The sequence below is a fragment of the Siphateles boraxobius genome, unplaced genomic scaffold, assembly GCF_051911475.1.
Source record: "Siphateles boraxobius isolate OS27281-9 unplaced genomic scaffold, OSU_SipBor_1 45, whole genome shotgun sequence".
Classification (NCBI taxonomy): Eukaryota; Metazoa; Chordata; class Actinopteri; order Cypriniformes; family Leuciscidae; genus Siphateles; species Siphateles boraxobius.
This window is the reverse complement of record NW_027509086.1, coordinates 45,001-72,500: the sequence shown is the minus strand read 5'-3', so window position 1 is coordinate 72,500 and position 27,500 is coordinate 45,001. Positions and strand designations below refer to the sequence as shown.

Below are 27,500 nucleotides of genomic sequence, written 5' to 3'. Positions count from 1 at the left end.
CTCCAGGAATGAGTCCTGGCGGATCACCGCGGCCTACACACACACCGAGAGAGAGTGTTTGATAAAAGATGCTTCGCCACAACCAAATGTGTTTTTGAGCTTCTCATAATAACATTAAAGGGGAACACTTTGTAATGCTGTTCCATAATTAATGAATAACTACACATGAACAAATGAGCAACGCACTATTAACATTCTAGCAACTGCTATTAACTAACAAGAAACTCTGATTAACAAATTAGTAAGAAATATAGCGTTCAGTTGAATGTGGAAGTTCACTATTAGATAATCAATAACTACTATTGTTCATACCTCACTGAAGACTAATAAGAACTACTATATACAGGTTCATAATTAATATTAATAATGCATAATTTATAATATAAGGTAATTAGTAGTGACTCAAGTGTTGCTACATCTTTCTAAACGAACTACTAATAATTTGAATCAGTTTTCTACAGTGCAGATCGTGGGAACACACTAGTAATGACTGAAGTGTTACCAAATCCATCAGAAGGAATTATTATTCAAAATCTTATAAAAAAATCTAAAAAGCTCACAATAACTTCAGTCAATATTAGGTAGTTATCATGTTTTTCACTTTAGATACTAATCCAAATAATGAGTAGTTCCTTTAGGAGGATGTAGAAACACTCGAGTCTTTACTAGTGGGTTACCTTTACCTTATATTATAAATGATGCATTATTCATGTTAATTATGAACCTGTATATAGTAGTTCTCAGTGAGGTATGAACAATAGTAGTTACTGATTATCAAATAGTGAACTTCCACATTCAACTGAGCGCTATTTCTTACTAATTTGCTAATCAGAGTTTCTTGTTAGTTAATAGCAGTTACAAATAAAATATGAAATGAAATCATCAAATGAAGCTCAGAGTAAAGCTGAAGTCCAGCATGTGTTTAAGATGTGTTTGTGTTTAAGATGTGTTTGTGTTTGAGATGTGTTTGTGTTTAAGATGTGTTTGTGTTTAAGATGTGTTTGTGTTTGAGATGTGTTTGTGTTTGAGATGTGTTTGAGATGTGTTTGTGTTTGAGATGTGTTTGTGTTTGAGATGTGTTTGTGTTTGAGATGTGTTTGTGTTTGAGATGTGTTTGTGTTTGAGATGTGTTTGTGTTTAAGATGTGTTTGTGTTTGAGATGTGTTTGTGTTTGAGATGTGTTTGTGTTTGAGATGTGTTTGTGTTTAAGATGTGTTTGTGTTTGAGATGTGTTTGTGTTTAAGATGTGTTTGTGTTTGAGATGTGTTTGAGATGTGTTTAAGATGTGTTTGTGTTTGAGATGTGTTTGTGTTTAAGATGTGTTTGTGTTTAAGATGTGTTTGTGTTTGAGATGTGTTTGTGTTTGAGATGTGTTTGTGTTTGAGATGTGTTTGAGATGTGTTTAAGATGTGTTTGTGTTTGAGATGTGTTTGTGTTTAAGATGTGTTTGTGTTTGAGATGTGTTTGTGTTTGAGATGTGTTTGTGTTTAAGATGTGTTTGTGTTTGAGATGTGTTTGTGTTTGAGATGTGTTTGTGTGTGTTTGTGTTTAAGATGTGTTTGTGTTTAAGATGTGTTTGTGTGTGTATGTGTTTGAGATGTGTTTGTGTTTGAGATGTGTTTGTGTTTGAGATGTGTTTGTGTTTGAGATGTGTTTGTGTTTGAGATGTGTTTGTGTTTGAGATGTGTTTGTGTTTGAGATGTGTTTGTGTTTGAGATGTGTTTGTGTTTGAGATGTGTTTGTGTTTGAGATGTGTTTGTGTTTGAGATGTGTTTGTGTTTAAGATGTGTTTGTGTTTGAGATGTGTTTGAGATGTGTTTAAGATGTGTTTGTGTTTAAGATGTGTTTGTGTTTGAGATGTGTTTGTGTTTGAGATGTGTTTGTGTTTAAGATGTGTTTGTGTTTGAGATGTGTTTGTGTTTAAGATGTGTTTGAGATGTGTTTAAGATGTGTTTGTGTTTAAGATGTGTTTGTGTTTAAGATGTGTTTGTGTTTAAGATGTGTTTGTGTTTGAGATGTGTTTGTGTTTAAGATGTGTTTGTGTTTAAGATGTGTTTGTGTTTGAGATGTGTTTGTGTTTGAGATGTGTTTGTGTTTGAGATGTGTTTGTGTTTAAGATGTGTTTGTGTTTAAGATGTGTTTGTGTTTGAGATGTGTTTGAGATGTGTTTGTGTTTGAGATGTGTTTGTGTTTGAGATGTGTTTGAGATGTGTTTGTGTTTGAGATGTGTTTGAGATGTGTTTGTGTTTGAGATGTGTTTGTGTTTGAGATGTGTTTGAGATGTGTTTAAGATGTGTTTGTGTTTGAGATGTGTTTGTGTTTGTGTTTGAGATGTGTTTGAGATGTGTTTGAGTAAAGCTGAAGTCCTGCATGTTTGAGATGTGTTTGAGTAAAGCTGAAGTCCTGCATTTGTTTGAGATGTGTTTGAGATGTGTTTGAGATGAGTTTGAGATGTGTTTGAGTAAAGCTGAAGTCCTGCATTTGTTTGAGATGTGTTTGAGATGTGTTTGAGATGAGTTTGAGATGTGTTTGAGTAAAGCTGAAGTCCTGCATGTGTTTGAGATGAGTTTGAGATGTGTTTGAGTAAAGCTGAAGTCCTGCATGTGTTTGAGATGAGTTTGAGATGTGTTTGAGATGAGTTTGAGATGTGTTTGAGTAAAGCTGAAGTCCTGCATGTTTGAGATGTGTTTGAGATGAGTTTGAGATGTGTTTGAGTAAAGCTGAAGTCCTGCATGTTTGAGATGTTTGAGTAAAGCTGAAGTCCTGAATGTGTTTGAGATGAGTTTGAGAGGAGTTTGAGATGTGTTTAAGTAAAGCTGAAGTCCTGCATGTGTTTGAGATGTGTTTGAGATGTGTTTGAGTAAAGCTGAAGTCCTGCATGTGTTTGAGATGTGTTTGAGTAAAGCTGAAGTCCTGCATGTGTTTGAGATGTGTTTGAGATGTGTTTGAGTAAAGCTGAAGTCCTGCATGTGTTTGAGATGTGTTTGAGATGAGTTTGAGATGTGTTTGAGTAAAGCTGAAGTCCTGCATGTGTTTGAGATGTGTTTGAGATGTGTTTGAGTAAAGCTGAAGTCCTGCATGTGTTTGAGATGTGTTTGAGATGAGTTTGAGATGTGTTTGAGTAAAGCTGAAGTCCTGCATGTGTTTGAGATGAGTTTGAGATGTGTTTGAGTAAAGCTGAAGTCCTGCATGTGTTTGAGATGAGTTTGAGTAAAGCTGAAGTCCTGCATGTGTTTGAGATGTGTTTAAGTAAAGCTGAAGTCCTGCATGAGTTTGAGATGTGTTTAAGTAAAGCTGAAGTCCTGCATGAGTTTGAGATGTGTTTAAGTAAAGCTGAAGTCCTGCATGTGTTTGAGATGTGTTTAAGTAAAGCTGAAGTCCTGCATGAGTTTGAGATGTGTTTAAGTAAAGCTGAAGTCCTGCATGTGTTTGAGATGAGTTTGAGTAAAGCTGAAGTCCTGCATGAGTTTGAGATGTGTTTGAGATGTGTTTGAGTAAAGCTGAAGTCCTGCATGTGTTAGAGATGTGTTTGAGATGAGTTTGAGATGAGTTTGAGATGTTTTTGAGTAAAGCTGAAGTCCTGCATGTGTTTGAGTAAAGCTGAAGTCCTGCATGTGTTTGAGATGTGTTTGAGTAAAGCTGAAGTCCTGAATGTGTTTGAGATGTGTTTGAGATGAGTTTGAGATGTTTTTGAGTAAAGCTGAAGTCCTGCATGTGTTTGAGATGTGTTTGAGATGAGTTTGAGATGTGTTTAAGTAAAGCTGAAGTCCTGCATGTGTTTGAGATGTGTTTGAGTAAAGCTGAAGTCCTGCATGTGTTTGAGATGTTTTTGAGTAAAGCTGAAGTCCTGCATGTGTTTGAGATGTTTTTGAGTAAAGCTGAAGTCCTGCATGAGTTTGAGATGTGTTTGAGTAAAGCTGAAGTCCTGCATGTGTTTGAGATGAGTTTGAGATGTGTTTGAGTAAAGCTGAAGTCCTGCATGTGTTTGAGATGTGTTTGAGTAAAGCTGAAGTCCTGCATGTGTTTGAGATGAGTTTGAGATGTTTTTGAGTAAAGCTGAAGTCCTGAATGTTTTTGAGATGTGTTTGAGATGTGTTTGAGTAAAGCTGAAGTCCTGCATGTGTTTGAGATGTGTTTGAGATGTGTTTGAGATGTGTTTGAGTAAACCTGAAGTCCTGAATGTGTTTGAGATGAGTTTGAGATGTGTTTGAGTAAAGCTGAAGTCCTGCATGTGTTTGAGATGTGTTTGAGTAAAGCTGACCTGTAGAGCGTGTAGTTGAGTGCTGAGGTTCACCAGTCTCTGACACACCTCCTGAAACACAAACACGGTCATCTCTGTTCTCATCTTCACACACCTCATTCTTTAAGAGTTTCCTGTAGGTGTACCTCGTTTAAAGTCTTGTCCTGCAGCTGGTTCCCATTCCTGTCCTGTGAAAGCCATTAAACCATAATCAATCCAATTTGCACTGCAATATCCACTCAAGTCTTTCTGTAATGTATCAAACCCTCACCTTGTTAGATGGACCGTTTACTTCATGAGTCCCGTTAACTGATATCGTTCCTTCATTTAAAAACATGAGAGATGGAAAAGTCTTAATATCTTCGGTAATATATTACTTGCACATCATTGGAGAGAATATAATACAATATAAACCAAACAAGAAGTGGATTTTTTTATATTTATGCATTGTAGACATTCTAAATTACTATGTCATTTTATTACTTACTTTTTATATATATTATTTATTAATTAAACAATCTGATAATTTGCGGTTTAGGCCAGACTTTCCATCCTACTGTAATGTTCAATGGCTATTATTAATCATTTTAGTCCAGAAACTGAAACAAAGCAGCAGTATTAGTCCCAATATTCCTCATTTAAATAATTAATACGAAGAATAAAGGGGTGGGGCCTGGTTGAGTTAGTAGTGTGTTAAACTGGTTGTTATGGTAAGGGGCGGGACATTTCCCAAACACACTCGAGGAGCTCGACCAATCACAACACACTGCTAAGCCGACCAATCAGAGCACACTGTGCTTTTCAGAAGGAGGGGCTTCATAGAGACAGTAAACAGTAAACAGAGCGTTACTGACAGACTGGGAAGAGAGGAGCAGCAACAATGGAGAATATGAGGAAAATATTCAACATTCAAGCAGGAAAACCTCCTCTAGTAGAGCCTGAAACATCATCAAGGCATAATAGGTCCTCTTTGACAAAGATCACGATGTATGTTAAAGATGAATAAGGTACCTGTTGTTTTTGAGGTGAATTGTACCTCTGTCGGTTCACCATTCAGTCTGCAGGATTGTGGCCGGTCAATGCATGAAGCCAACAGCACTTCACTCAGTTTGTCCACTGAAGTTTGACATAAATAAGAGAGCAGTCTTAATGTCCTTCATTACTAAGCTTTGTATTCCCTGTATTCTCTGTATTTCCTGTGTTCCCTGTATTCCGTGTGTTCCCTGTATTCTCTGTATTCCCTGTGTTTTCGGTATTCCCTGTGTTCTCTGTATTCCCTGTATTCCCTGTATTCTCTGTATTCTCTGTATTTCCTGTGTTTTCTGTATTCCCTGTGTTCTCTGTATTCTCTGTATTCCCTGTATTCTCTGTATTCCCTGTTTTCTGTATTCCCTGTATTCTCTGTGTTCTCTGTATTCCCTGTGTTCTCTGTATTTCCTGTGTTCTCTGTATTCCCTGTATTCTCTGTATTCCCTGTTTTCTGTATTCCCTGTATTCTCTGTATTCCCTGTGTTCTCTGTATTCCCTGTGTTCTCTGTATTCCCTGTATTCTCTGTATTCCCTGTTTTCTGTATTCCCTGTATTCTCTGTGTTCTCTGTATTCCCTGTGTTCTCTGTATTCCGTGTTCTCTGTATTCCCTGTGTTCTATGTATTCCCTGTATTCCCTGTGTTCTATGTATTCCCTGTGTTTTCTGTATTCCCTGTGTTTTCTGTATTCCCTGTGTTTTCTGTATTCTCTGTGTTCTCTGTATTCCCTGTGTTCTCTGTATTCCCTGTGTTTTCTGTATTCCCTGTATTCTCTGTGTTTTCTGTATTCCCTCTGTTCTCTGTATTCCCTGTGTTCTCTGTATTCCCTGTGTTTTCTGTATTCCCTGTGTTCTCTGTATTCCCTGTGTTTTCTGTATTCCCTGTGTTTTCTGTATTCTCTGTGTTCTCTGTATTCCCTGTGTTCTCTGTATTCCCTGTGTTTTCTGTATTCCCTGTGTTTTCTGTATTCTCTGTGTTCCCTGTATTCTCTGTGTTCTCTGTATTCCCTGTGTTTTCTGTATTCCCTCTGTTCTCTGTATTCCCTGTGTTCTCTGTATTCCCTGTGTTTTCTGTATTCCCTGTGTTCTCTGTATTCCCTGTGTTTTCTGTATTCCCTATGTTCTCTGTATTCCCTGTGTTCTCTGTATTCCCTGTGTTTTCTGTATTCCCTGTGTTCTCTGTATTCCCTGTGTTTTCTGTATTCCCTGTGTTTTCTGTATTCTCTGTGTTCTCTGTATTCCCTGTGTTCTCTGTATTCCCTGTGTTTTCTGTATTCCCTGTGTTTTCTGTATTCTCTGTGTTCCCTGTATTCTCTGTGTTCTCTGTATTCCCTGTGTTCTCTGTATTCCCTGTGTTTTCTGTATTCCCTGTGTTTTCTGTATTCTCTGTATTCCCTGTGTTCTCTGTATTTCCTGTGTTCTCTGTATTCCCTGTATTCCGTTTTCTGTATTCCCTCTGTTCTATGTATTCCCTGTGTTTTCTGTATTCCCTCTGTTCTATGTATTCTCTGTGTTTTCTGTATTCCCTCTGTTCTATGTATTCCCTGTGTTTTCTGTATTCCCTGTGTTCTCTGTATTCCCTGTGTTCTCTGTATTCTCTGTATTCCCTGTGTTCTCTGTATTCCGTGTTCTCTGTATTCCCTGTGTTCTATGTATTCCCTGTGTTTTCTGTATTCCCTGTGTTCTATGTATTCCCTGTGTTTTCTGTATTCCCTCTGTTCTATGTATTCCCTGTGTTTTCTGTATTCCCTGTGTTCTCTGTATTCCCTGTGTTCTCTGTATTCCCTGTGTTCTCTGTATTCCCTGTATTCTCTGCATTCTCTGTATTCCCTGTATTCTCTGTATTCCCTGTGTTCTCTGTATTCCCTGTGTATTCCCTGTTTTCTGTATTCCATGTGTTCCCTGTATTCCCTGTGTATTCTCTGTATTCCATGTGTTCTCTGTATTCCCTGTGTTCTCTGTATTCCCTGTGTATTCCCTGTTTTCTGTATTCCATGTGTTCCCTGTATTCCCTATGTATTCTCTGTATTCCCTGTATTCTCTGTATTCCCTGTATTCTCTGTATTCCCTGTGTTCTCTGTATTCCATGTGTTCCCTGTATTCCCTGTGTATTCTCTGTATTCCCTGTGTATTCTCTGTATTCCCTGTATTCCCTGTATTCCATGTGTTCCCTGTGTATTCTCTGTATTCCCTGTATTCTCTGTATTCCCTGTGTTCTCTGTATTCCCTGTGTATTCCCTGTTTTCTGTATTCCATGTGTTCCCTGTATTCCCTGTGTATTCTCTGTATTCCCTGTATTCTCTGTATTCCCTGTGTTCTCTGTATTCCATGTGTTCCCTGTATTCCCTGTGTATTCTCTGTATTCCCTGTATTCTCTGTATTCCCTGTATTCTCTGTATTCCATGTGTTCCCTGTATTCCCTGTGTATTCTCTGTATTCCCTGTTTTCTATATTCCCTGTATTCTCTGTGTTCTCTGTATTCCGTGTGTTCTCTGTATTTCCTGTTTTCTGTATTCTCTGTATTCTCTGTGTTTTCTGTATTCCCTCTGTTCTATGTATTCCCTGTGTTTTCTGTATTCCCTGTGTTCTCTGTATTCCCTGTGGTCTCTGTATTTCCTGTGTTCTCTGTATTCCCTGTATTCCCTGTTTTCTGTATTCGCTGTATTCCCTGTGTTCTCTGTATTCCCTGTGTTCTCTGTATTCCCTGTGTTCTCTGTATTCCCTGTGTTTTCTGTATTCCCTGTGTTTTCTGTATTCCCTGTATTCCCTGTGTTCTCTGTATACCCTGTGTTTTCTGTATTCCCTGTGTTCTCTGTATTCCCTGTGTTTTCTGTATTCCATATGTTCCCTGTATTCCATGTGTATTCTCTGGATTCCCTGTGTTCAATGTATTATCTGTATTCACTGTGTATTCCCTGTGTTTTCTGTATTCCCTGTGTTCCCTGTATTCTCTGTGTTTTCTGTATTCCCTGTGTTCCCTGTATTATCTTTGTTCCCTGTATTCCCTGTGTTTTCTGTATTCCCTGTGATCCCTGTATTCTCTGTGTTCCCTGTATTATCTTTATTCACTGTGTATTCCCTGTGTATTCTCTGTGTTCCCTGTATTCCCTGTATTCTCTGTGTTCACTGTATTCTCTGTGTTCCCTGTATTCCCTGTATTCCCTGTGTTCCCTGTATTCTCTGTGTTCCCTGTATTCCCTGTGTTTTATGTTCCCTGTATTCTCTGTTCCCTGAATTCCCTGTGTTTTCTGTATTCCTGGTGTTCCCTGTATTCTCTGTGTTCACTGTGTATTCCCTGTGTATTCCCTGTGTTCCCTGTATTCCCTGTGTATTCTCTGTATTCCCCGTGTTTTCTGTATTCTCTGTATTTTCTGTTCCCTGTATTCTCTGTGTTCCCTGTGTTCTCTATATATCCTGTTCCCTGTATTCCCTGTGTTCCATGTATTCTCTGTATTCACTGTGTATTCTCTGTATACCCTGTGTTTTCTGTATTCCCAGTATTCTCTGTATTCCCTGTTCCCTGTGTTTTCTGTGTTCCCTGTATTCTCTGTATTCACTGTTCCCTGTATTCCCTGTATTCTCTGTATTCCCTGTGTTCCCTGTATTCTCTGTATTCCTTGTATTCTCCTCTGCTTACCTTCAACGATGGCTTCATTCAGCAGCCGCTCCGCCTGAGGAGCCGAGGGAGTTTCTGCTCTGAATATATTCCTTGTGTTTGTGGGAACGGTAACAGTCTGACCTCCAGTCACCTCTACCAAATCAGAGAAGAGCGTCACGCGCTCTTGTAACAGCTCCAGAACCTCACGGTCCTTCTGCTGGATATCAGCTAGACAGAGAGGGAGAGAGAGAATGAGCGGAATTAAGGAAAACTGAGCAAAGCAAATGTGGTATGACGACAGACACAGATGAGTGTTGGGAAATAAACCAAGTTTCCTAGCTGATACAAACCTCTGAGTCTGCGTAGCAAAGCTTTGTCCTCTGTTTCAATGAGAGGGAAATCCTCTCTTGAAGGACAGCTGTAAAAGAGAAAAACAGGGAGAAGTAGATGAAGCGTTTAGCATTGACTGATCAGAGATATATATCTGAGAGGGGCATTGAGGTGCTGGGTTGAGGAGTTGTGAGTTGACTCTGACTTGCTCACTGTCTGCTGAATGATTTTCATCCAGGTGTTTCTGTCGTCTTTGGAGGAGGCGTGGAGCTCGTACATCTCTGGAGGCGTGGAGTGACTGATGAGGAACATTCCTCGCTCCTGATTAGCTATATGCCTCACAATCAAGTTCTGAAGGCACAGCACTGCAGGCTTGTCCTGTGAAGCCAGCGAGATTTGGTCAGTTTGATTTTGATGTGGGATGATGCAGGTCATGAGCTAAATGATGCGTTGTTAGAATCCACTGATAGCCAGCCAATAGAAAGCTGTGACTCACCAGACAGGGGAAAATATACTTCTGGTCTTTTTCTTGCATGAACACCAGGACGTCTGTCATTAACAAAACTTGCACATCTATACAGACAAAACACAGAGTTACCGATAAATCTATCTTGATACCAACAATTTCACTCACTCACAGCAATGTTTTTCAAGATAACTGAATGTTCTCATAGACAATGATGACACCTTGGACAAAGACACTGCATGCCAATTTTCAAGTCAATTGGACCAATGGTTGGGTAGTTAGAGCCTTCTTACTGTTTTTTTTCTGTTATAGTGCTTCCAAGTGGCCAAGTGTCACATTTATTTCCACACAACCTCAGATTGAGCTCATACATATATGTGCCAATTTTGGTGAACATATCCCATTCTGTTCAAGAGTTATAGCCATTTAAGTGACAAAAAAAGAGCAACTTTTGCCATAAAAACAGAGATGATTTGAAAGTTCAAATTTTTTTTAATTTTTTTTTATAATTATTGATTTGCAATCTCCAGATAATTTTTTTTGCACTGGTTTGATTCTGACTGATTAATTCACATTTTTTCACGGTGGAACTAAAAGTGGAGATATATGTCTTTTTTGTCTTGAGCCAAGAATTCCAATGATATAAGACTCCAGTCAAATGGTTGAGCAGCAATGGCCAAAAATGTGTGAAAATATTGTTTTTATTACTGTAGTGTTGACATTGGCTGTTCATGTCTCTAGGACTTCTACACGATCAGTTTTACTGCAGAAAAATAATAATAAGCAAGAGATAATCCACAGCTAGCTGTGCATTAAACGTGGAGGCAAAGTACCGTCCGACATGAAGCAGAAAAAACATTTAATGCACAGCTAGCCGGTCTATACCTACTTACCCTACTTATACCACGGTCATTTGCCAGCAGTGACAACTCAAAGCTGTTATTGATGTTTGCAGCGCAATATTTAACTGGAAGGGTAAAACTGATGGTTATTTTCATCAGTTACGGCTCTTTAGATCTAGCTTTCTGCCCGCTTTGAATCAGACACAGAGATAAAGTAGTGAGTAAGATTGCATTTATTTGAATGAATGAATTAAAGCATTTATTTTAATTAATTGTCGAGAGAGAGAGAGAGAGAGAGAGAGAGAGAGAAAGACAGATGCGTACCTGTGTCTGTTCAGCTTCTCTATTAACAACGAAGCTGTGAGTTTAATTACTTCAAAATAGCGATGTATATAATGTAGTGATTCAGAGGATAGCTTTTTTTATTTCTAAAATTCACAGAACAGCGTTGATCAGAAGTTTCTGTTCTCCTGAATGTTTGTGTGTGCCAGTGACGTATGTGTGTGCTTCAATGAAAACAGCGCATTAATATAGAACAGTGATTAAACTAACAGTGCATTAAATGGGTTTATTGCACACCTTCCAGCCAATCAGAATGGAGTATACAGACAGACGATGGTATAACAGTAATAATGATACCTTTGAGTCTGACAGACGATGGTATAACGACGATGGTATAACAGTAATAATGGCACCTTTGAGTCTGACAGACGATGGTATAACAGTAATAATGGCACCTCTGAGTCTGACAGACGATGGTATAACACTAATAATGGCACCTTTGAGTCTGACAGACGATGTTATAACAGTAATAATGACACGTTTGAGTCTGACAGACGATGTTATAACAGTAATAATGGCACCTTTGAGTCTGACAGACGATGGTATAACACTAATAATGGCACCTTTGAGTCTGACAGACGATGGTATAACACTAATAATGGCACCTTTGAATCTGACAGACGATGGTATAACAGTAATAATGACACCTTTGAGTCTGACAGACGATGGTATAACAGTAATAATGGCACCTTTGAGTCTGACAGACGATGGTATAACAGTAATAATGGCACCTTTGAGTCTGACAGACGATGGTATAACACTAATAATGGCACCTTTGAGTCTGACAGACGATGTTATAACAGTAATAATGAGACCTTTGAGTCTGACAGACGATGGTATAACGGTAATAATGACACCTTTTAGTCTGACAGACGATGGTATAACAACGATGCTATAACAGTAATAATGACACCTTTGAGTCTGACAGACGATGGTATAACACTAATAATGGCACCTTTGAGTCTGACAGACGATGGTATAACGACAATGTTATAACAGTAATAATGGCACCTTTGAGTCTGACAGACGATGTTATAACAGTAATAATGACACCTTTGAGTCTGACAGACGATGGTATAACAGTAATAATGACACCTTTTAGTCTGACAGACGATGGTATAACAACGATGCTATAACAGTAATAATGACACCTTTGAGTCTGACAGACGATGGTATAACACTAATAATGGCACCTTTGAGTCTGACAGAAGATGGTATAACAGTAATAATGGCACCTTTGAGTCTGACAGACGATGGAATAACAGTAATAATGGCACCTTTGAGTCTGACAGACGATGGCATAACAATAATAATGACACCTTTGAGTTTGACAGATGATGGTATAACAGTAATAATGGCACCTTTGAGTCTGACAGACGATGGTATAACGACAATGTTATAACAGTAATAATGACACTTTTGAGTCTGACAGACAATGGTATAACGACAATGTTATAACAGTAATAATGGCACCTTTGAGTCTGACAAACAATGGTATGACGACGATGGTATAACAGTGATAATGGCACCTTTGAGTCTGACAGACGATGTTATAACAGTAATAATGACACTTTTGAGTCTGACAGACAATGGTATAACGATGATGGTATAACAGTAATAATGACACCTTTTAGTCTGACAGACGATGGTATAACGACGATGTTATAACAGTAATAATGACACCTTTGAGTCTGACAGACGATGGTATAACACTAATAATGGCACCTTTGAGTCTGACAGACGATGGTATAACAGTAATAATGGCACCTTTGAGTCTGACAGACGATGGAATAACAGTAATATGGCACCTTTGAGTCTGACAAACGATGGCATAACAATAATAATGACACCTTTGAGTCTGACAGATGATGGTATAACAGTAATAATGGCACCTTTGAGTCTGACAGACGATGGTTTAACGACAATGTTATAACAGTAATAATGACACTTTTGAGTCTGACAGACAATGGTATAACGACAATGTTATAACAGTAATAATGGCACCTTTGAGTCTGACAAACAATGGTATGACGACGATGGTATAACAGTGATAATGGCACCTTTGAGTCTGACAGACGATGTTATAACAGTAATAATGACACTTTTGAGTCTGACAGACAATGGTATAACGATGATGTTATAACAGTAATAATGACACCTTTGAGTCTGACAAACAATGGTATAACAGTAATAATGGCGCATTTGAGTCTGACAGACGATGGTATAACAGTAATATTGGCACCTTTGAGTCTGGATCCCTGCGCAGTCTTCCACAGAAGAGCTCCCTCGTGAATGAGCCCGCGCCGCAGAAGCTCTCCTCCACGAAACACTCCTCCACCCTTCACTTTAGTCTCGGCCCGCGGGTCCAGACGCGACTGGATCTCCTGCAGACGCTGAGCTCGCTCTAACTCCTGAACCTGCTGATCCACCGAACACAACAGCTCCCGGATCAGAGCCAGAGACTGAGCCAGAGACTTACTCTCCTCTTCACTCCCTGTCAAACCAAATACAGTCTGTTCTCAGAGCAGCGAGGGAAACACAGGGCCATTTACAGTCGATGAGGAGGTCAGGCCCCGTTCTCTATCACTTAGGGTTAATTAGGGTTGAGTATCGGTTGAATTTTATCAATTCCTAATTTCGATTCCGAAAATGCAAAAAAAAAAACTTAGATATCATTCACATTTAGTCTTATTGCAAAACATTTAATTTTAGCTGAATATCATTAACAAAAATCAACAGGTTAAAGAACACTTACACAAGGAACGTTTGCCTGTGGTTTAAAAATACCATAGAAAAACAACTAGCCTAAATGATATAAATGTGGAGCATTATTAAAGACAATAAACACTGTAATTAAAAAAAGAACAAATAAAAAATTTGCAATCGCAATATAGATACAACTGAACAAACGGTTGAAATAAACAGTGTTTTAAGATTTTCAGGTTTTTATATTAAAAATATAGTTACAAAAGTTATTCAGTCAAGAACGAGTACATTTTCTCTCTGTCTTTTGTCGTTTGATTAGTGTTATTATAGAGACGGCAGGAATATTAGTGCTGTCACTTTAAGAGCTGCACGGATCCAGTACACTGATACACACCAACACAGGAAACAGTTGTCTTTCACTTGAAAAGTCATATTGAAATGCTCACAAAGGAATCGATAAGAAGAATTAAATTTTTTCAATTTTATAACAAGTATCCGATTCCATAATTGAAAACGATTTTCGATTTCCAACCCTAGTGTTGATGCTGATTTTCATGAATGAATTCAATTGAATTGTTGGACATGATGCACATTATGTTATCAGACTATAGTTTGACATGTAGTCTCACCTTTAGTGTTGTCTAGTATGCGCTGGATGAGCACGGGGTATTTAGTGATGCGCTGCGTGACCAGTAAGATGCACTCCTGCACTCCATGACGGCGCAGTAAAGAACCTCTGCTCACACGCTTCACAGGATAACAGAGCAGATGTTAGAAACAAAATATATATTTCATTAAATGCATTCTACACAAAGAAGTAAGCGTAATCTGATGCATGTGTGTTCTCTCACCCGTATGAACTGCTGGAACCTCTTGTCCCGGGCCTGCAGCTCCTTATAGAGCTTCACTGCTTTCAGGTGCCGGCTGCAGAATTCAACATAGCACTTCCTCATCTCTTCTGCATTCGGACCTGAGAACTGATGCAGACGAGACACATTCATTTCAGAATCCAGACACGTCTGAGGTCCACTCCCTGAACTGAGCCCTCGCTAGCTGTTACTGCGCATACGGCTGTGTTTATATCTGTTAAAACTGCTAAAGAACAAATAAATATATAGACCAATTTCGAGCCGACGTCACAATTACGTCACGGCGCTAGCTGGAGGCAAAACAAAGGGAAAACTGCAGGCGGCCAATACAAACCAGCACAGATTCGGCTTCATAATAAGGAGCTTAAATTACTATTATTATTATTAAATGTCATCTTGTTGTGTTGTTGGATGCAAGAATCAATGAAAAATGAATATGCTGTATCTGGAGTTTTTATTTCAAGAAAATATTCACATCATTAAAATTGCACCGTAATGCCACTCTTTACATTGGCGTCTTCTTGGCGCTGGCTAGGCAGAACTGCGGATCGTACCACACAAGTCTTGTACATGACCATTCATCACATAGTTATAGGCATCTAAAGATTTATATGACCCCAGTATGTCTTTACGCTCGGTTTCTCTATCGGATAGGTGTAGGACTGATCCTAGCGTTAACGTTAATCCTGTCAGATCGTCCATCCATTGCCTGAGCGTGTACGGGTCAGCCAATCTGGTTCCGTCTGTTAAAATTAACTTTTGCAAATAACAATCGCGGTCCTGGATAGTGAGTGACCTTGCACATTAAGATAAAATCGGATTTTCTCCAGTCATTGTTAAAAACAAGCTAACAAAACTTGCATACTAACGTTAGGGAAGCGGCCAGAGGGATCGTTCTGCAACCACCTAAGCTCCGCCCACAGAACAACGTCACCATGTTTACCAACTGAAAAGGGGTCTATAAAACACTGTTCATTTGATGGTCTTAGAATGAGATCCTAAGGATCCTTAGTGCCCTTCAAAATGCATTTCCAAACTCACCTTGATATTTAAATCACAGAAATCCTAAAACCATGTTTTCCAATATCTTACTTGCATACTGACTGCAACAGTTTGATTCCCAGGACATGCCTGAACTGATAAAAAAGCATACCTTAAAAAGCTTTAGATAAAAGAGTCTGCCAAATGTATAAATGTAAATAACAGTTATTGATAAAGGATTTGTGTGTGTTTTGTTTCCCCATCAGGGCATTCCATCCCCATCCCCAAAATAGCCATCATACCCATATCAATGTCCACTTCCTTTCAATGACACTCGTGTAGTATGTGCAGTTCTTTGTCTAGATGCTTCTAATTATGCATACTTTACTGTCTTTGGGTTCGGCACGCATGTGACCCAATAAATACAGTGTTGTTTTAACCGCTGGACATGCAGAACTTCTCTGTGAGCTGAACGCCATTGCATTTCTCCTCTAGGATGTACAGGTTTATATCGATGTACTTCTGAAAGATAAGGAGCATGTCTTGCACTGCACTCAGATGAGTGACATTTAATGTGTTAGAGACGCGTTTTCCTCACAGTGTGGCAGAATGAGTGCCGGTGTTGTGCCGAATTCTGCCCCCCGCCAGATTATTACCCCCCTAAAACCCCCAGTATGGGTAGGATTAAGTGTCAGGGAGTGGTTATGATTAGGGGTGGAGTTAGGATTAGGTGTGGGGGAGGGGTTATGGTTAGGGGGTGGAGTTAGGATTAGGTGTGGGGAGGGGTTATGGTTAGGGGGTGGAGTTATGATTAGGTGTGGGGGAGGGGTTATGGTTAGGGGGTGGAGTTAGGATTCGGTGTGGGGGAGTGGTTATGATTAGGGGTGGAGTTGGGATTAGGTGTGGGGGAGGGGTTATGATTAGGGGGTGGAGTTAGGATTAGGTGTGGGGGAGGGGTCATGGTTAGGGGTGGAGTTAGAATTCGGTGTGGGAGGGGTTATGATTAGGGGGTGGAGTTAGGATTAGGTGTGGGGGAGGGGTTAGGTTTGTTTGTTTTTCCCTGCTGTAATAAAACATACCAAACGGACTTCAAAACAATTCTGGATAAATTGAGAATCACATTTTTTTTTTAAAGAGATTGGGATTCTCCCATGATTTTGAATAGACAACTAAACAAAACAACATGTAATCTACTAAAAGTTCCGACAAAATGTTAACAGCTGCAGTGCAGTCTATTTGAAATGTTTCATTAATTTGAATTAATTATTTTTATTAAAAAGTTTTGAATGAGTGATTCAATGACTCATTCATAAAGAGTTCACTTGTTTCATGACTGGATGAATCAGTGTTTTTGAACAAATCTCTTGAATAACCGTCGCTTGTCTCCGCCTACTGGTGTAACGATGTTATTCATACACTCGTTTTTTGAAGAGTCAAATTACTTTCAAAAGGTGATTTACTCTTTTTATATCTGAACTATAAACTTTTCTCCCAGAACTTCTGTGATAATCTGAATGATTGTAAGACAGAAATAATGATACTGTGTGTTGAAAAGACTGTTAGTGAAGCTGTTTTATATCTATTCATGACAACGGCTCTCTCTGGATCAGAACACAGATCTGAGTGTTCGTTGAGATCGTCTAAGGTTTATTTATGATTCGACAGAGCCGAACCACTGTCATTTAGGAATAAGATCACGTGAGTGTTTGAATCGAGATCACATCTTTTAACACTTTTATGCACCGAACAGTGCTTTGTGTGTTCATTACAGCCCTAATCGGTAAGTGAGGAGCTCACCTGGTCCACCAGTATATCTCCCAGCCTCTGTATGGTGAAGTTGCGAGTGCTACTGGGAGCCAGGCTGTGGGTCCTCCTCTGCAGGAGTTGGCTCAGGAAACTGGAGTGAATAGACAAGAGCTGGTCCAGGCAAGGGAAGATGGCGTTAACTACACCCGTCTCCATCAGCACCTCCTCCATCATGCCTCTGCGAAACACCCCGTCCATGATCCGCAGCGTCCGCACGTGGTTCAGCTCCGTCTGGATCAGCTCTGGACAACAGAGGAAAAAACATATGAGGACCTCGGCTTTTCTTGTTATTGCATGCATTCAGAGACTTTATCCAATGCTGGTCCTCCCTATACGCTAAGTAAGGGCTCTCATCATTTTGGGCTGTGTTTTAGTTTCGTTTTTAATTTTGGCTTCCAATGATTATGAAAACATGATGCTGCTTTCCGTTCCTGTCCTTTAAAGGTGTATTGTGTAATATTTAGGAGGATCTGTTGATAGAAATGCAATATCATATTCATAACTATGTTTTCAGTGGTGTATAAAGACCTTTATACAGTATAATAAAACACAAATAAAACACTGACACAATGATGAACACGTAACAATAATATTTGCTATAACATTGTTTTACTGAATAATCAAGTTAACATAATTTCTTCATTTATCTTTGTAAAGAAACCTCATTGTTTAAGTGTCTCAGACGACATCACTTCCTGTCGGCAACCGTAACTTCTGTTGGGTGCAATTCACAACCTCACCACTAGATACCACTAAAAAATACACTGCGCACCTTTAAAGTGGCGGGCTGTCACCATGCGTAACATACAAATCAGCCGAATCATGTAACGTCAGGTAACAGTGTATTGAGCTGCGAAATATAGTGTTCAACAGAAGGCTTTCTGCCGCGCGGGAACACGGACGAGTACAGGCTTCAGGTGTGTGTTTAAACGAGTACAGGCTTCAGGTGTGTGTTTAAACGAGTACAGGCTTCAGGTGTGTGTTTAATCGAGTACAGGCTTCAGGTGTGTGTTTAAACGAGTACAGGCTTCAGGTGTGTGTTTAAACGAGTACAGGCTTCAGGTGTGTGTTTAAACGAGTACAGGCTTCAGGTGTGTGTTTAATCGAGTACAGGCTTCAGGTGTGTGTTTAAACGAGTACAGGCTTCAGGTGTGTGTTTAAACGAGTACAGGCTTCAGGTGTGTGTTTAAACGAGTACAGGCTTCAGGTGTGTGTTTAATCGAGTACAGGCTTCAGGGGTGTGTTTAAACGAGTACAGGCTTCAGGTGTGTGTTTAAACGAGTACAGGCCTCAGGTGTGTGTTTAAACGAGTACAGGCTTCAGGTGTGTGTTTAAACGAGTACAGGCTTCAGGTGTGTGTTTAAACGAGTACAGGCTTCAGGTGTGTGTTTAAACGAGTACAGGCTTCAGGTGTGTGTTTAAACGAGTACAGGCTTCAGGTGTGTGTTTAAACGAGTACAGGCCTCAGGTGTGTGTTTAAACGAGTACAGGCTTCAGGTGTGTGTTTAAACGAGTACAGGCTTCAGGTGTGTGTTTAAACGAGTACAGGCTTCAGGTGTGTGTTTAAACGAGTACAGGTCTCAGGTGTGTGTTTAAACGAGTACAGGCTTCAGGTGTGTGTTTAAACGAGTACAGGCCTCAGGTGTGTGTTTAAACGAGTACAGGCTTCAGGTGTGTGTTTAAACGAGTACAGGTCTCAGGTGTGTGTTTAAACGAGTACAGGCTTCAGGTGTGTGTTTAAACGAGTACAGGCTTCAGGTGTGTGTTTAAACGAGTACAGGCTTCAGGTGTGTGTTTAAACGAGTACAGGCTTCAGGTGTGTGTTTAAACGAGTACAGGCTTCAGGTGTGTGTTTAAACGAGTACAGGCTTCAGGTGTGTGTTTAAACGAGTACAGGCCTCAGGTGTGTGTTTAAACGAGTACAGGCCTCAGGTGTGTGTTTAAACGAGTACAGGCTTCAGGTGTGTGTTTAAACGAGTACAGGCCTCAGGTGTGTGTTTAAACGAGTACAGGCTTCAGGTGTGTGTTTAAACGAGTACAGGCTTCAGGTGTGTGTTTAAACGAGTACAGGCTTCAGGTGTGTGTTTAAACGAGTACAGGCTTCAGGTGTGTGTTTAAACGAGTACAGGCCTCAGGTGTGTGTTTAAACGAGTACAGGCTTCAGGTGTGTGTTTAAACGAGTACAGGTCTCAGGTGTGTGTTTAAACGAGTACAGGCTTCAGGTGTGTGTTTAAACGAGTACAGGCTTCAGGTGTGTGTTTAAACGAGTACAGGCTTCAGGTGTGTGTTTAAACGAGTACAGGCTTCAGGTGTGTGTTTAAACGAGTACAGGCTTCAGGTGTGTGTTTAAACGAGTACAGGCTTCAGGTGTGTGTTTAAACGAGTACAGGCTTCAGGTGTGTGTTTAAACGAGTACAGGCTTCAGGTGTGTGTTTAAACGAGTACAGGTCTCAGGTGTGTGTTTAAACGAGTACAGGCTTCAGGTGTGTGTTTAAACGAGTACAGGCTTCAGGTGTGTGTTTAAACGAGTACAGGCTTCAGGTGTGTGTTTAAACGAGTACAGGCTTCAGGTGTGTGTTTAAACGAGTACAGGTCTCAGGTGTGTGTTTAAACGAGTACAGCCTTCAGGTGTGTGTTTAAACGAGTACAGGTCTCAGGTGTGTGTTTAAACGAGTACAGCCTTCAGGTGTGTGTTTAAACGAGTACAGGCCTCAGGTGTGTGTTTAAACGAGTACAGCCTTCAGGTGTGTGTTTAAACGAGTACAGGCCTCAGGTGTGTGTTTAAACGAGTACAGGCTTCAGGTGTGTGTTTAAACGAGTACAGGCTTCAGGTGTGTGTTTAAACGAGTACAGGCTTCAGGTGTGTGTTTAATCGAGTACAGGCCTCAGGTGTGTGTTTAAACGAGTACAGGCCTCAGGTGTGTGTTTAAACGAGTACAGGCTTCAGGTGTGTGTTTAAACGAGTACAGCCTTCAGGTGTGTGTTTAAACGAGTACAGGCTTCAGGTGTGTGTTTAAACGAGTACAGGCTTCAGGTGTGTGTTTAAACGAGTACAGGCTTCAGGTGTGTGTTTAATCGAGTACAGGCCTCAGGTGTGTGTTTAAACGAGTACAGGCCTCAGGTGTGTGTTTAAACGAGTACAGGCTTCAGGTGTGTGTTTAAACGAGTACAGGCTTCAGGTGTGTGTTTAAACGAGTACAGACGAGTACAGGCTTCAGGTGTGTGTTTAAACGAGTACAGGCTTCAGGTGTGTGTTTAAACGAGTACAGGCTTCAGGTGTGTGTTTAAACGAGTACAGGCCTCAGGTGTGTGTTTAAACGAGTACAGGCCTCAGGTGTGTGTTTAAACGAGTACAGGCCTCAGGTGTGTGTTTAAACGAGTACAGGCTTCAGGTGTGTGTTTAAACGAGTACAGGCCTCAGGTGTGTGTTTAAACGAGTACAGGCTTCAGGTGTGTGTTTAAACGAGTACAGGCTTCAGGTGTGTGTTTAATCGAGTACAGGCCTCAGGTGTGTGTTTAAACGAGTACAGGCCTCAGGTGTGTGTTTAAACGAGTACAGGCTTCAGGTGTGTGTTTAAACGAGTACAGCCTTCAGGTGTGTGTTTAAACGAGTACAGGCTTCAGGTGTGTGTTTAAACGAGTACAGGCTTCAGGTGTGTGTTTAATCGAGTACAGGCCTCAGGTGTGTGTTTAAACGAGTACAGGCCTCAGGTGTGTGTTTAAACGAGTACAGGCTTCAGGTGTGTGTTTAAACGAGTACAGGCTTCAGGTGTGTGTTTAAACGAGTACAGACGAGTACAGGCTTCAGGTGTGTGTTTAAACGAGTACAGGCTTCAGGTGTGTGTTTAAACGAGTACAGGCTTCAGGTGTGTGTTTAAACGAGTACAGGCTTCAGGTGTGTGTTTAAACGAGTACAGGCTTCAGGTGTGTGTTTAAACTAGTACAGGCTTCAGGTGTGTGTTTAATCGAGTACAGGCCTCAGGTGTGTGTTTAAACGAGTACAGGCCTCAGGTGTGTGTTTAAACGAGTACAGGCTTCAGGTGTGTGTTTAAACGAGTACAGGCTTCAGGTGTGTGTTTAAACGAGTACAGGCTTCAGGTGTGTGTTTAAACTAGTACAGGCTTCAGGTGTGTGTTTAATCGAGTACAGGCCTCAGGTGTGTGTTTAAACGAGTACAGGCCTCAGGTGTGTGTTTAAACGAGTACAGGCTTCAGGTGTGTGTTTAAACTAGTACAGGCTTCAGGTGTGTGTTTAATCGAGTACAGGCCTCAGGTGTGTGTTTAAACGAGTACAGGCCTCAGGTGTGTGTTTAAACGAGTACAGGCCTCAGGTGTGTGTTTAAACGAGTACAGGCCTCAGGTGTGTGTTTAAACGAGTACAGGCCTCAGGTGTGTGTTTAAACGAGTACAGGCTTCAGGTGTGTGTTTAAACGAGTACAGGCTTCAGGTGTGTGTTTAAACTAGTACAGGCTTCAGGTGTGTGTTTAATCGAGTACAGGCCTCAGGTGTGTGTTTAAACGAGTACAGGCCTCAGGTGTGTGTTTAAACGAGTACAGGCTTCAGGTGTGTGTTTAAACGAGTACAGGCTTCAGGTGTGTGTTTAAACGAGTACAGGCTTCAGGTGTGTGTTTAAACGAGTACAGGCTTCAGGTGTGTGTTTAAACTAGTACAGGCTTCAGGTGTGTGTTTAAACGAGTACAGGCTTCAGGTGTGTGTTTAAACGAGTACAGGCTTCAGGTGTGTGTTTAAACGAGTACAGGCTTCAGGTGTGTGTTTAAACGAGTACAGGCTTCAGGTGTGTGTTTAAACTAGTACAGGCTTCAGGTGTGTGTTTAAACGAGTACAGGCTTCAGGTGTGTGTTTAAACGAGTACAGGCTTCAGGTGTGTGTTTAAACGAGTACAGGCCTTAGGTGTGTGTTTAAACGAGTACAGGCTTCAGGTGTGTGTTTAAACGAGTACAGGCTTCAGGTGTGTGTTTAAACTAGTACAGGCTTCAGGTGTGTGTTTAAACGAGTACAGGCTTCAGGTGTGTGTTTAAACGAGTACAGGCTTCAGGTGTGTGTTTAAACGAGTACAGGCTTCAGGTGTGTGTTTAAACTAGTACAGGCTTCAGGTGTGTGTTTAAACGAGTACAGGCTTCAGGTGTGTGTTTAAACGAGTACAGGCTTCAGGTGTGTGTTTAAACGAGTACAGGCTTCAGGTGTGTGTTTAAACGAGTACAGGCTTCAGGTGTGTGTTTAAACGAGTACAGGCCTCAGGTGTGTGTTTAAACGAGTACAGGCCTCAGGTGTGTGTTTAAACGAGTACAGGCTTCAGGTGTGTGTTTAAACTAGTACAGGCTTCAGGTGTGTGTTTAAACGAGTACAGGCCTCAGGTGTGTGTTTAAACGAGTACAGGCTTCAGGTGTGTGTTTAAACGAGTACAGGCTTCAGGTGTGTGTTTAAACTAGTACAGGCTTCAGGTGTGTGTTTAAACGAGTACAGGCTTCAGGTGTGTGTTTAAACGAGTACAGGTCTCAGGTGTGTGTTTAAACGAGTACAGCCTTCAGGTGTGTGTTTAAACGAGTACAGGCCTCAGGTGTGTGTTTAAACGAGTACAGGCCTCAGGTGTGTGTTTAAACGAGTACAGGCTTCAGGTGTGTGTTTAAACGAGTACAGGCTTCAGGTGTGTGTTTAAACTAGTACAGGCTTCAGGTGTGTGTTTAAACGAGTACAGGCTTCAGGTGTGTGTTTAAACGAGTACAGGCTTCAGGTGTGTGTTTAAACGAGTACAGGCTTCAGGTGTGTGTTTAAACGAGTACAGGCCTCAGGTGTGTGTTTAAACGAGTACAGGCTTCAGGTGTGTGTTTAAACGAGTACAGGCTTCAGGTGTGTGTTTAAACGAGTACAGGCTTCAGGTGTGTGTTTAAACGAGTACAGGCTTCAGGTGTGTGTTTAAACTAGTACAGGCTTCAGGTGTGTGTTTAAACGAGTACAGGCTTCAGGTGTGTGTTTAAACGAGTACAGGCTTCAGGTGTGTGTTTAAACGAGTACAGGCTTCAGGTGTGTGTTTAAACGAGTACAGGCTTCAGGTGTGTGTTTAAACGAGTACAGGCTTCAGGTGTGTGTTTAAACGAGTACAGGCTTCAGGTGTGTGTTTAAACGAGTACAGGCCTCAGGTGTGTGTTTAAACGAGTACAGGCTTCAGGTGTGTGTTTAAACGAGTACAGGCTTCAGGTGTGTGTTTAAACGAGTACAGGCTTCAGGTGTGTGTTTAAACGAGTACAGGCTTCAGGTGTGTGTTTAAACGAGTACAGGCTTCAGGTGTGTGTTTAAACGAGTACAGGCTTCAGGTGTGTGTTTAAACGAGTACAGGTCTCAGGTGTGTGTTTAAACGAGTACAGGCTTCAGGTGTGTGTTAAAACGAGTACAGGTCTCAGGTGTGTGTTTAAACGAGTACAGGCCTCAGGTGTGTGTTTAAACGAGTACAGGCTTCAGGTGTGTGTTTAAACGAGTACAGGCTTCAGGTGTGTGTTTAAACGAGTACAGGCTTCAGGTGTGTGTTTAAACGAGTACAGGCTTCAGGTGTGTGTTTAAACGAGTACAGGCTTCAGGTGTGTGTTTAAACGAGTACAGGCTTCAGGTGTGTGTTTAAACGAGTACAGGCTTCAGGTGTGTGTTTAAACGAGTACAGGCTTCAGGTGTGTGTTTAAACGAGTACAGGCTTCAGGTGTGTGTTTAAACGAGTACAGGCTTCATGTGTGTCAGAATCAGAATCAGAATCAGAAAGAGCTTTATTGCCAAGTGTGCTTGCACACACAAGGAATTTGTTTTGGTACTGAGGCTTCCAGTGGACATATACAAATACAACATGAAACATAATACTACAAATTATAAGAATAAAAAATAAAAATATAAATATATGAGAATAAAACTATCACAGTTGGGTTTAGTCAAAATAGACATTTTCAGATTTACAGATTATGAACCTATTTACAGTGTTTTGAATATTATAAATAAATAAATCTACATATAAGTATCACCTGAGTTGTGGGATATTGCACTAAACAGTGGGATTTTTGCACTTACAGGCATATGCCTTGGGAGGAGTGTTAACTGTTCAGGAGGGAAATGGCCTGTGGGAAGAAACTGTTCCTGTGCCGAGATGTTCTTGTGGACAGTGATCTGAGTCGCCGTCTTGACGGTAACAGTTCAAACAGGAGGTGTCCAGGGTGAGTGGAGTCTGTGATGATTTTACCTGCTCTCTTCCTCACTCTGGAAGAGTACTGGTCCTGGAGGTTTGGCAGGGGGGCACCAATGATCCTCTCCGCAGTCCGGACTGTCCGTTGTAGTCTCCTGATGTCTGATTTGGTAGCTGAACCAAACCAGACAGTGATGGAAGCGCACAAGACAGACTCAATGACGGCTGAGTAGAACTGAATCAGCAGATCCTGTGGCAGGTTGAACTTCCTCAGCTGGCGAAGGAAGTACAGTCTCTGCTGGGCCTTTTTCACAGTGGAGTCAATGTGATTGTCCCACTTCAGGTCCTGAGAGATGGTAGTGCCCAGGAACCTGAATGACTCCACTGCTTCCACAGTGCTGTTCATGATGGTGAGTGGGAGGAGTGCTGAGCTGTTCCTCCTGAAGTCCACGATCATCTCCACTGTTTTGAGCGTGTTCAGCTCAAGGTTGTTATAACTGCACCAGACAGCCAGCTGTTCAACCTCCAGTCTGTAAGCAGACTCGTCACCGTTTCGGATGAGACCGATGACAGTGGTGTCGTCTGCAAATTTCAGGAGCTTGACAGTGGGGTCTTTACAAGTGCAGTCATTAGTGTACAGGGAGAAGAGCAGTGGGGAGAGAACGCACCCTTGGGGGGCGCCAGTGCTGATTGTGAGTGTCTTGGATGTGTGTTTCCCCAGTCTCACTCGCTGCTGCCGGTCCGTCAGGAAGCTGGTGATCCACTGACAGATCGAGGATGGTATGGAGAGCTGGGTCAGTTTGGCTGTGAGAAGACCAGGCATGATGGTATTGAAGGCCGAACTGAAGTCCACAAAGAGGATCCTTGCATAAGTCCCTGGTCTGTCGAGATGTTGCAGGATATAATGCAGTCCCATGTTGACTGCATCATCCACAGACCTGTTTGTTCTGTAAACAAACTGAAAGGGATCCAGCAGGGGTCCAGTGATGTCCTTCAGGTGGGCCAACACCAGTCTTTCAAACGACTTCATGACCACAGACGTGAGAGCGACAGGTCTGTAGTCATTAAGTCCAGTGATTTTGGGTTTTTTGGGGACAGGAATGATGGTGGAGCGTTTGAAGCAGCAGGGAACTTCACACTGCTCCAATGATCTGTTAAAGATCTGCGTGAAGACTGGGGCCAGTTGGTCAGCGCAGGCTTTTAAACAAGCAGATGAGATGCCGTCTGGGCCTGAGGCTTTCCTAGTCTTCTGTTTTTTGAAGACTCGGCTCACGTCCTCCACACAGACCTTAAGCTCAGGTTGGATGGCAGGAGGGGGGAGTGATAATTGGAGAACAGGAGGTGATGCTGAATGTGTGAAGTGCAGATCAGACCGGTGTGTGGTGTGAATGAGGGCTTTTCAAACCGGCAGTAAAATGAATTTAAATCGTCAGCCAGGTGTTGATTGTCCACAGATCGAGGGGATGGTGACTTGTAGTTGGTAATGTTCCTCAGGCCATTCCAGACTGATGATGGGTCGTTGGATGAAAACTGGTTTTTCAGTTTATCAGAGTAGTTCCTTTTAGCAACTCTGATCTCCTTTGTCAATCTGTTTCTGGCCTGGTTATACAAGATTTTATCCCCACTTCTGTAAGCATCCTCTTTGGCATGACGAAGGTGTTTGAGTTTCCCAGTAAACCATGGTTTATCATTAGTGAATGATAAGAATGTCCTGGTAGGAATGCATGTATCCTCACAGAAACTTATATATGATGTTACAGTATCTGTGAGCTCATCCAGATCATTGGTAGCAGCTTCAAAAACAGTCCAATCAGTGCAATCAAAGCAGGCCTGTAGATTCTGCTCTGCTTCATTAGTCCATCTTTTCACAGTCCTTATTCCAGGTTTAGCTGATTTCAGTTTCTGCCTGTAGGTCGGAATAAGATGAACCAAACAGTGATCAGAGAGCCCCAAAGCTGCCCGTGGGACGGAGTGATATGCATTTCTTATTGTGGTGTAACAGTGGTCCAGTATGATCTCAGTTCTCAGTGTGTTTAAACGAGTACAGGCTTCAGGTGTGTGTTTAAACGAGTACAGGCTTCAGGTGTGTGTTTAAACGAGTACAGGCTTCAGGTGTGTGTTTAAACGAGTACAGGCCTCAGGTGTGTGTTTAAACGAGTACAGGCTTCAGGTGTGTGTTTAAACGAGTACAGGCCTCAGGTGTGTGTTTAAACGAGTACAGGCCTCAGGTGTGTGTTTAAACGAGTACAGGCTTCAGGTGTGTGTTTAAACGAGTACAGGCCTCAGCTGTGTGTTTAAACGAGTACAGGCTTCAGGTGTGTGTTAAAACGAGTACAGGCTTCAGGTGTGTGTTTAAACGAGTACAGGCTTCAGGTTTGTGTTTAAACGAGTACAGGCCTCAGGTGTGTGTTTAAACGAGTACAGGCTTCAGGTGTGTGTTTAAACGAGTACAGGCTTCAGGTGTGTGTTTAAACGAGTACAGGCTTCAGGTGTGTGTTTAAACGAGTACAGGCTTCAGGTGTGTGTTTAAACGAGTACAGGTCTCAGGTGTGTGTTTAAACGAGTGCAGGCCTCAGGTGTGTGTTTAAACGAGTACAGGCCTCAGGTGTGTGTTTAAACGAGTACAGGCTTCAGGTGTGTGTTTAAACGAGTACAGGCTTCAGGTGTGTGTTTAAACGAGTACAGGCCTCAGGTGTGTGTTTAAACGAGTACAGGCTTCAGGTGTGTGTTTAAACGAGTACAGGCCTCAGGTGTGTGTTTAAACGAGTACAGGCTTCAGGTGTGTGTTTAAACGAGTACAGGCTTCAGGTGTGTGTTTAAACGAGTACAGGTCTCAGGTGTGTGTTTAAACGAGTACAGGCTTCAGGTGTGTGTTTAAACGAGTACAGGTCTCAGGTGTGTGTTTAAACGAGTGCAGGCCTCAGGTGTGTGTTTAAACGAGTACAGGCTTCAGGTGTGTGTTTAAACGAGTACAGGCCTCAGGTGTGTGTTTAAACGAGTACAGGCCTCAGGTGTGTGTTTAAACGAGTGCAGGCCTCAGGTGTGTGTTTAAACGAGTACAGGTCTCAGGTGTGTGTTTAAACGAGTACAGGCCTCAGGTGTGTGTTTAAACGAG

General features: G+C 41.4%; 1 protein-coding gene across 2 annotated transcripts in view; it reads right to left on the bottom strand.

The window, feature by feature from the left end:
* The window catches only part of arhgef2b (rho/rac guanine nucleotide exchange factor (GEF) 2b), a 65,075-nt gene that overhangs the window by 2,148 nt on the left and 35,427 nt on the right, over positions 1-27,500 (bottom strand). For both annotated transcript variants that reach the window (XM_077200186.1, XM_077200187.1), the window contains exons 8-20: positions 17,198-17,448; positions 14,402-14,527; positions 14,180-14,297; positions 13,087-13,338; positions 9,691-9,767; positions 9,400-9,572; positions 9,215-9,282; positions 8,904-9,092; positions 5,252-5,356; positions 4,512-4,561; positions 4,387-4,428; positions 4,262-4,312; positions 1-33 (exon numbers count right to left, since the gene is read on the bottom strand). The exon at positions 1-33 is cut by the window's left edge and continues 235 nt beyond it. In XM_077200186.1, the coding sequence (XP_077056301.1) occupies positions 1-33; positions 4,262-4,312; positions 4,387-4,428; positions 4,512-4,561; positions 5,252-5,356; positions 8,904-9,092; positions 9,215-9,282; positions 9,400-9,572; positions 9,691-9,767; positions 13,087-13,338; positions 14,180-14,297; positions 14,402-14,527; positions 17,198-17,448 (1,535 nt within the window). The remainder of the gene's footprint in view (positions 34-4,261; positions 4,313-4,386; positions 4,429-4,511; positions 4,562-5,251; positions 5,357-8,903; positions 9,093-9,214; positions 9,283-9,399; positions 9,573-9,690; positions 9,768-13,086; positions 13,339-14,179; positions 14,298-14,401; positions 14,528-17,197; positions 17,449-27,500) is intronic.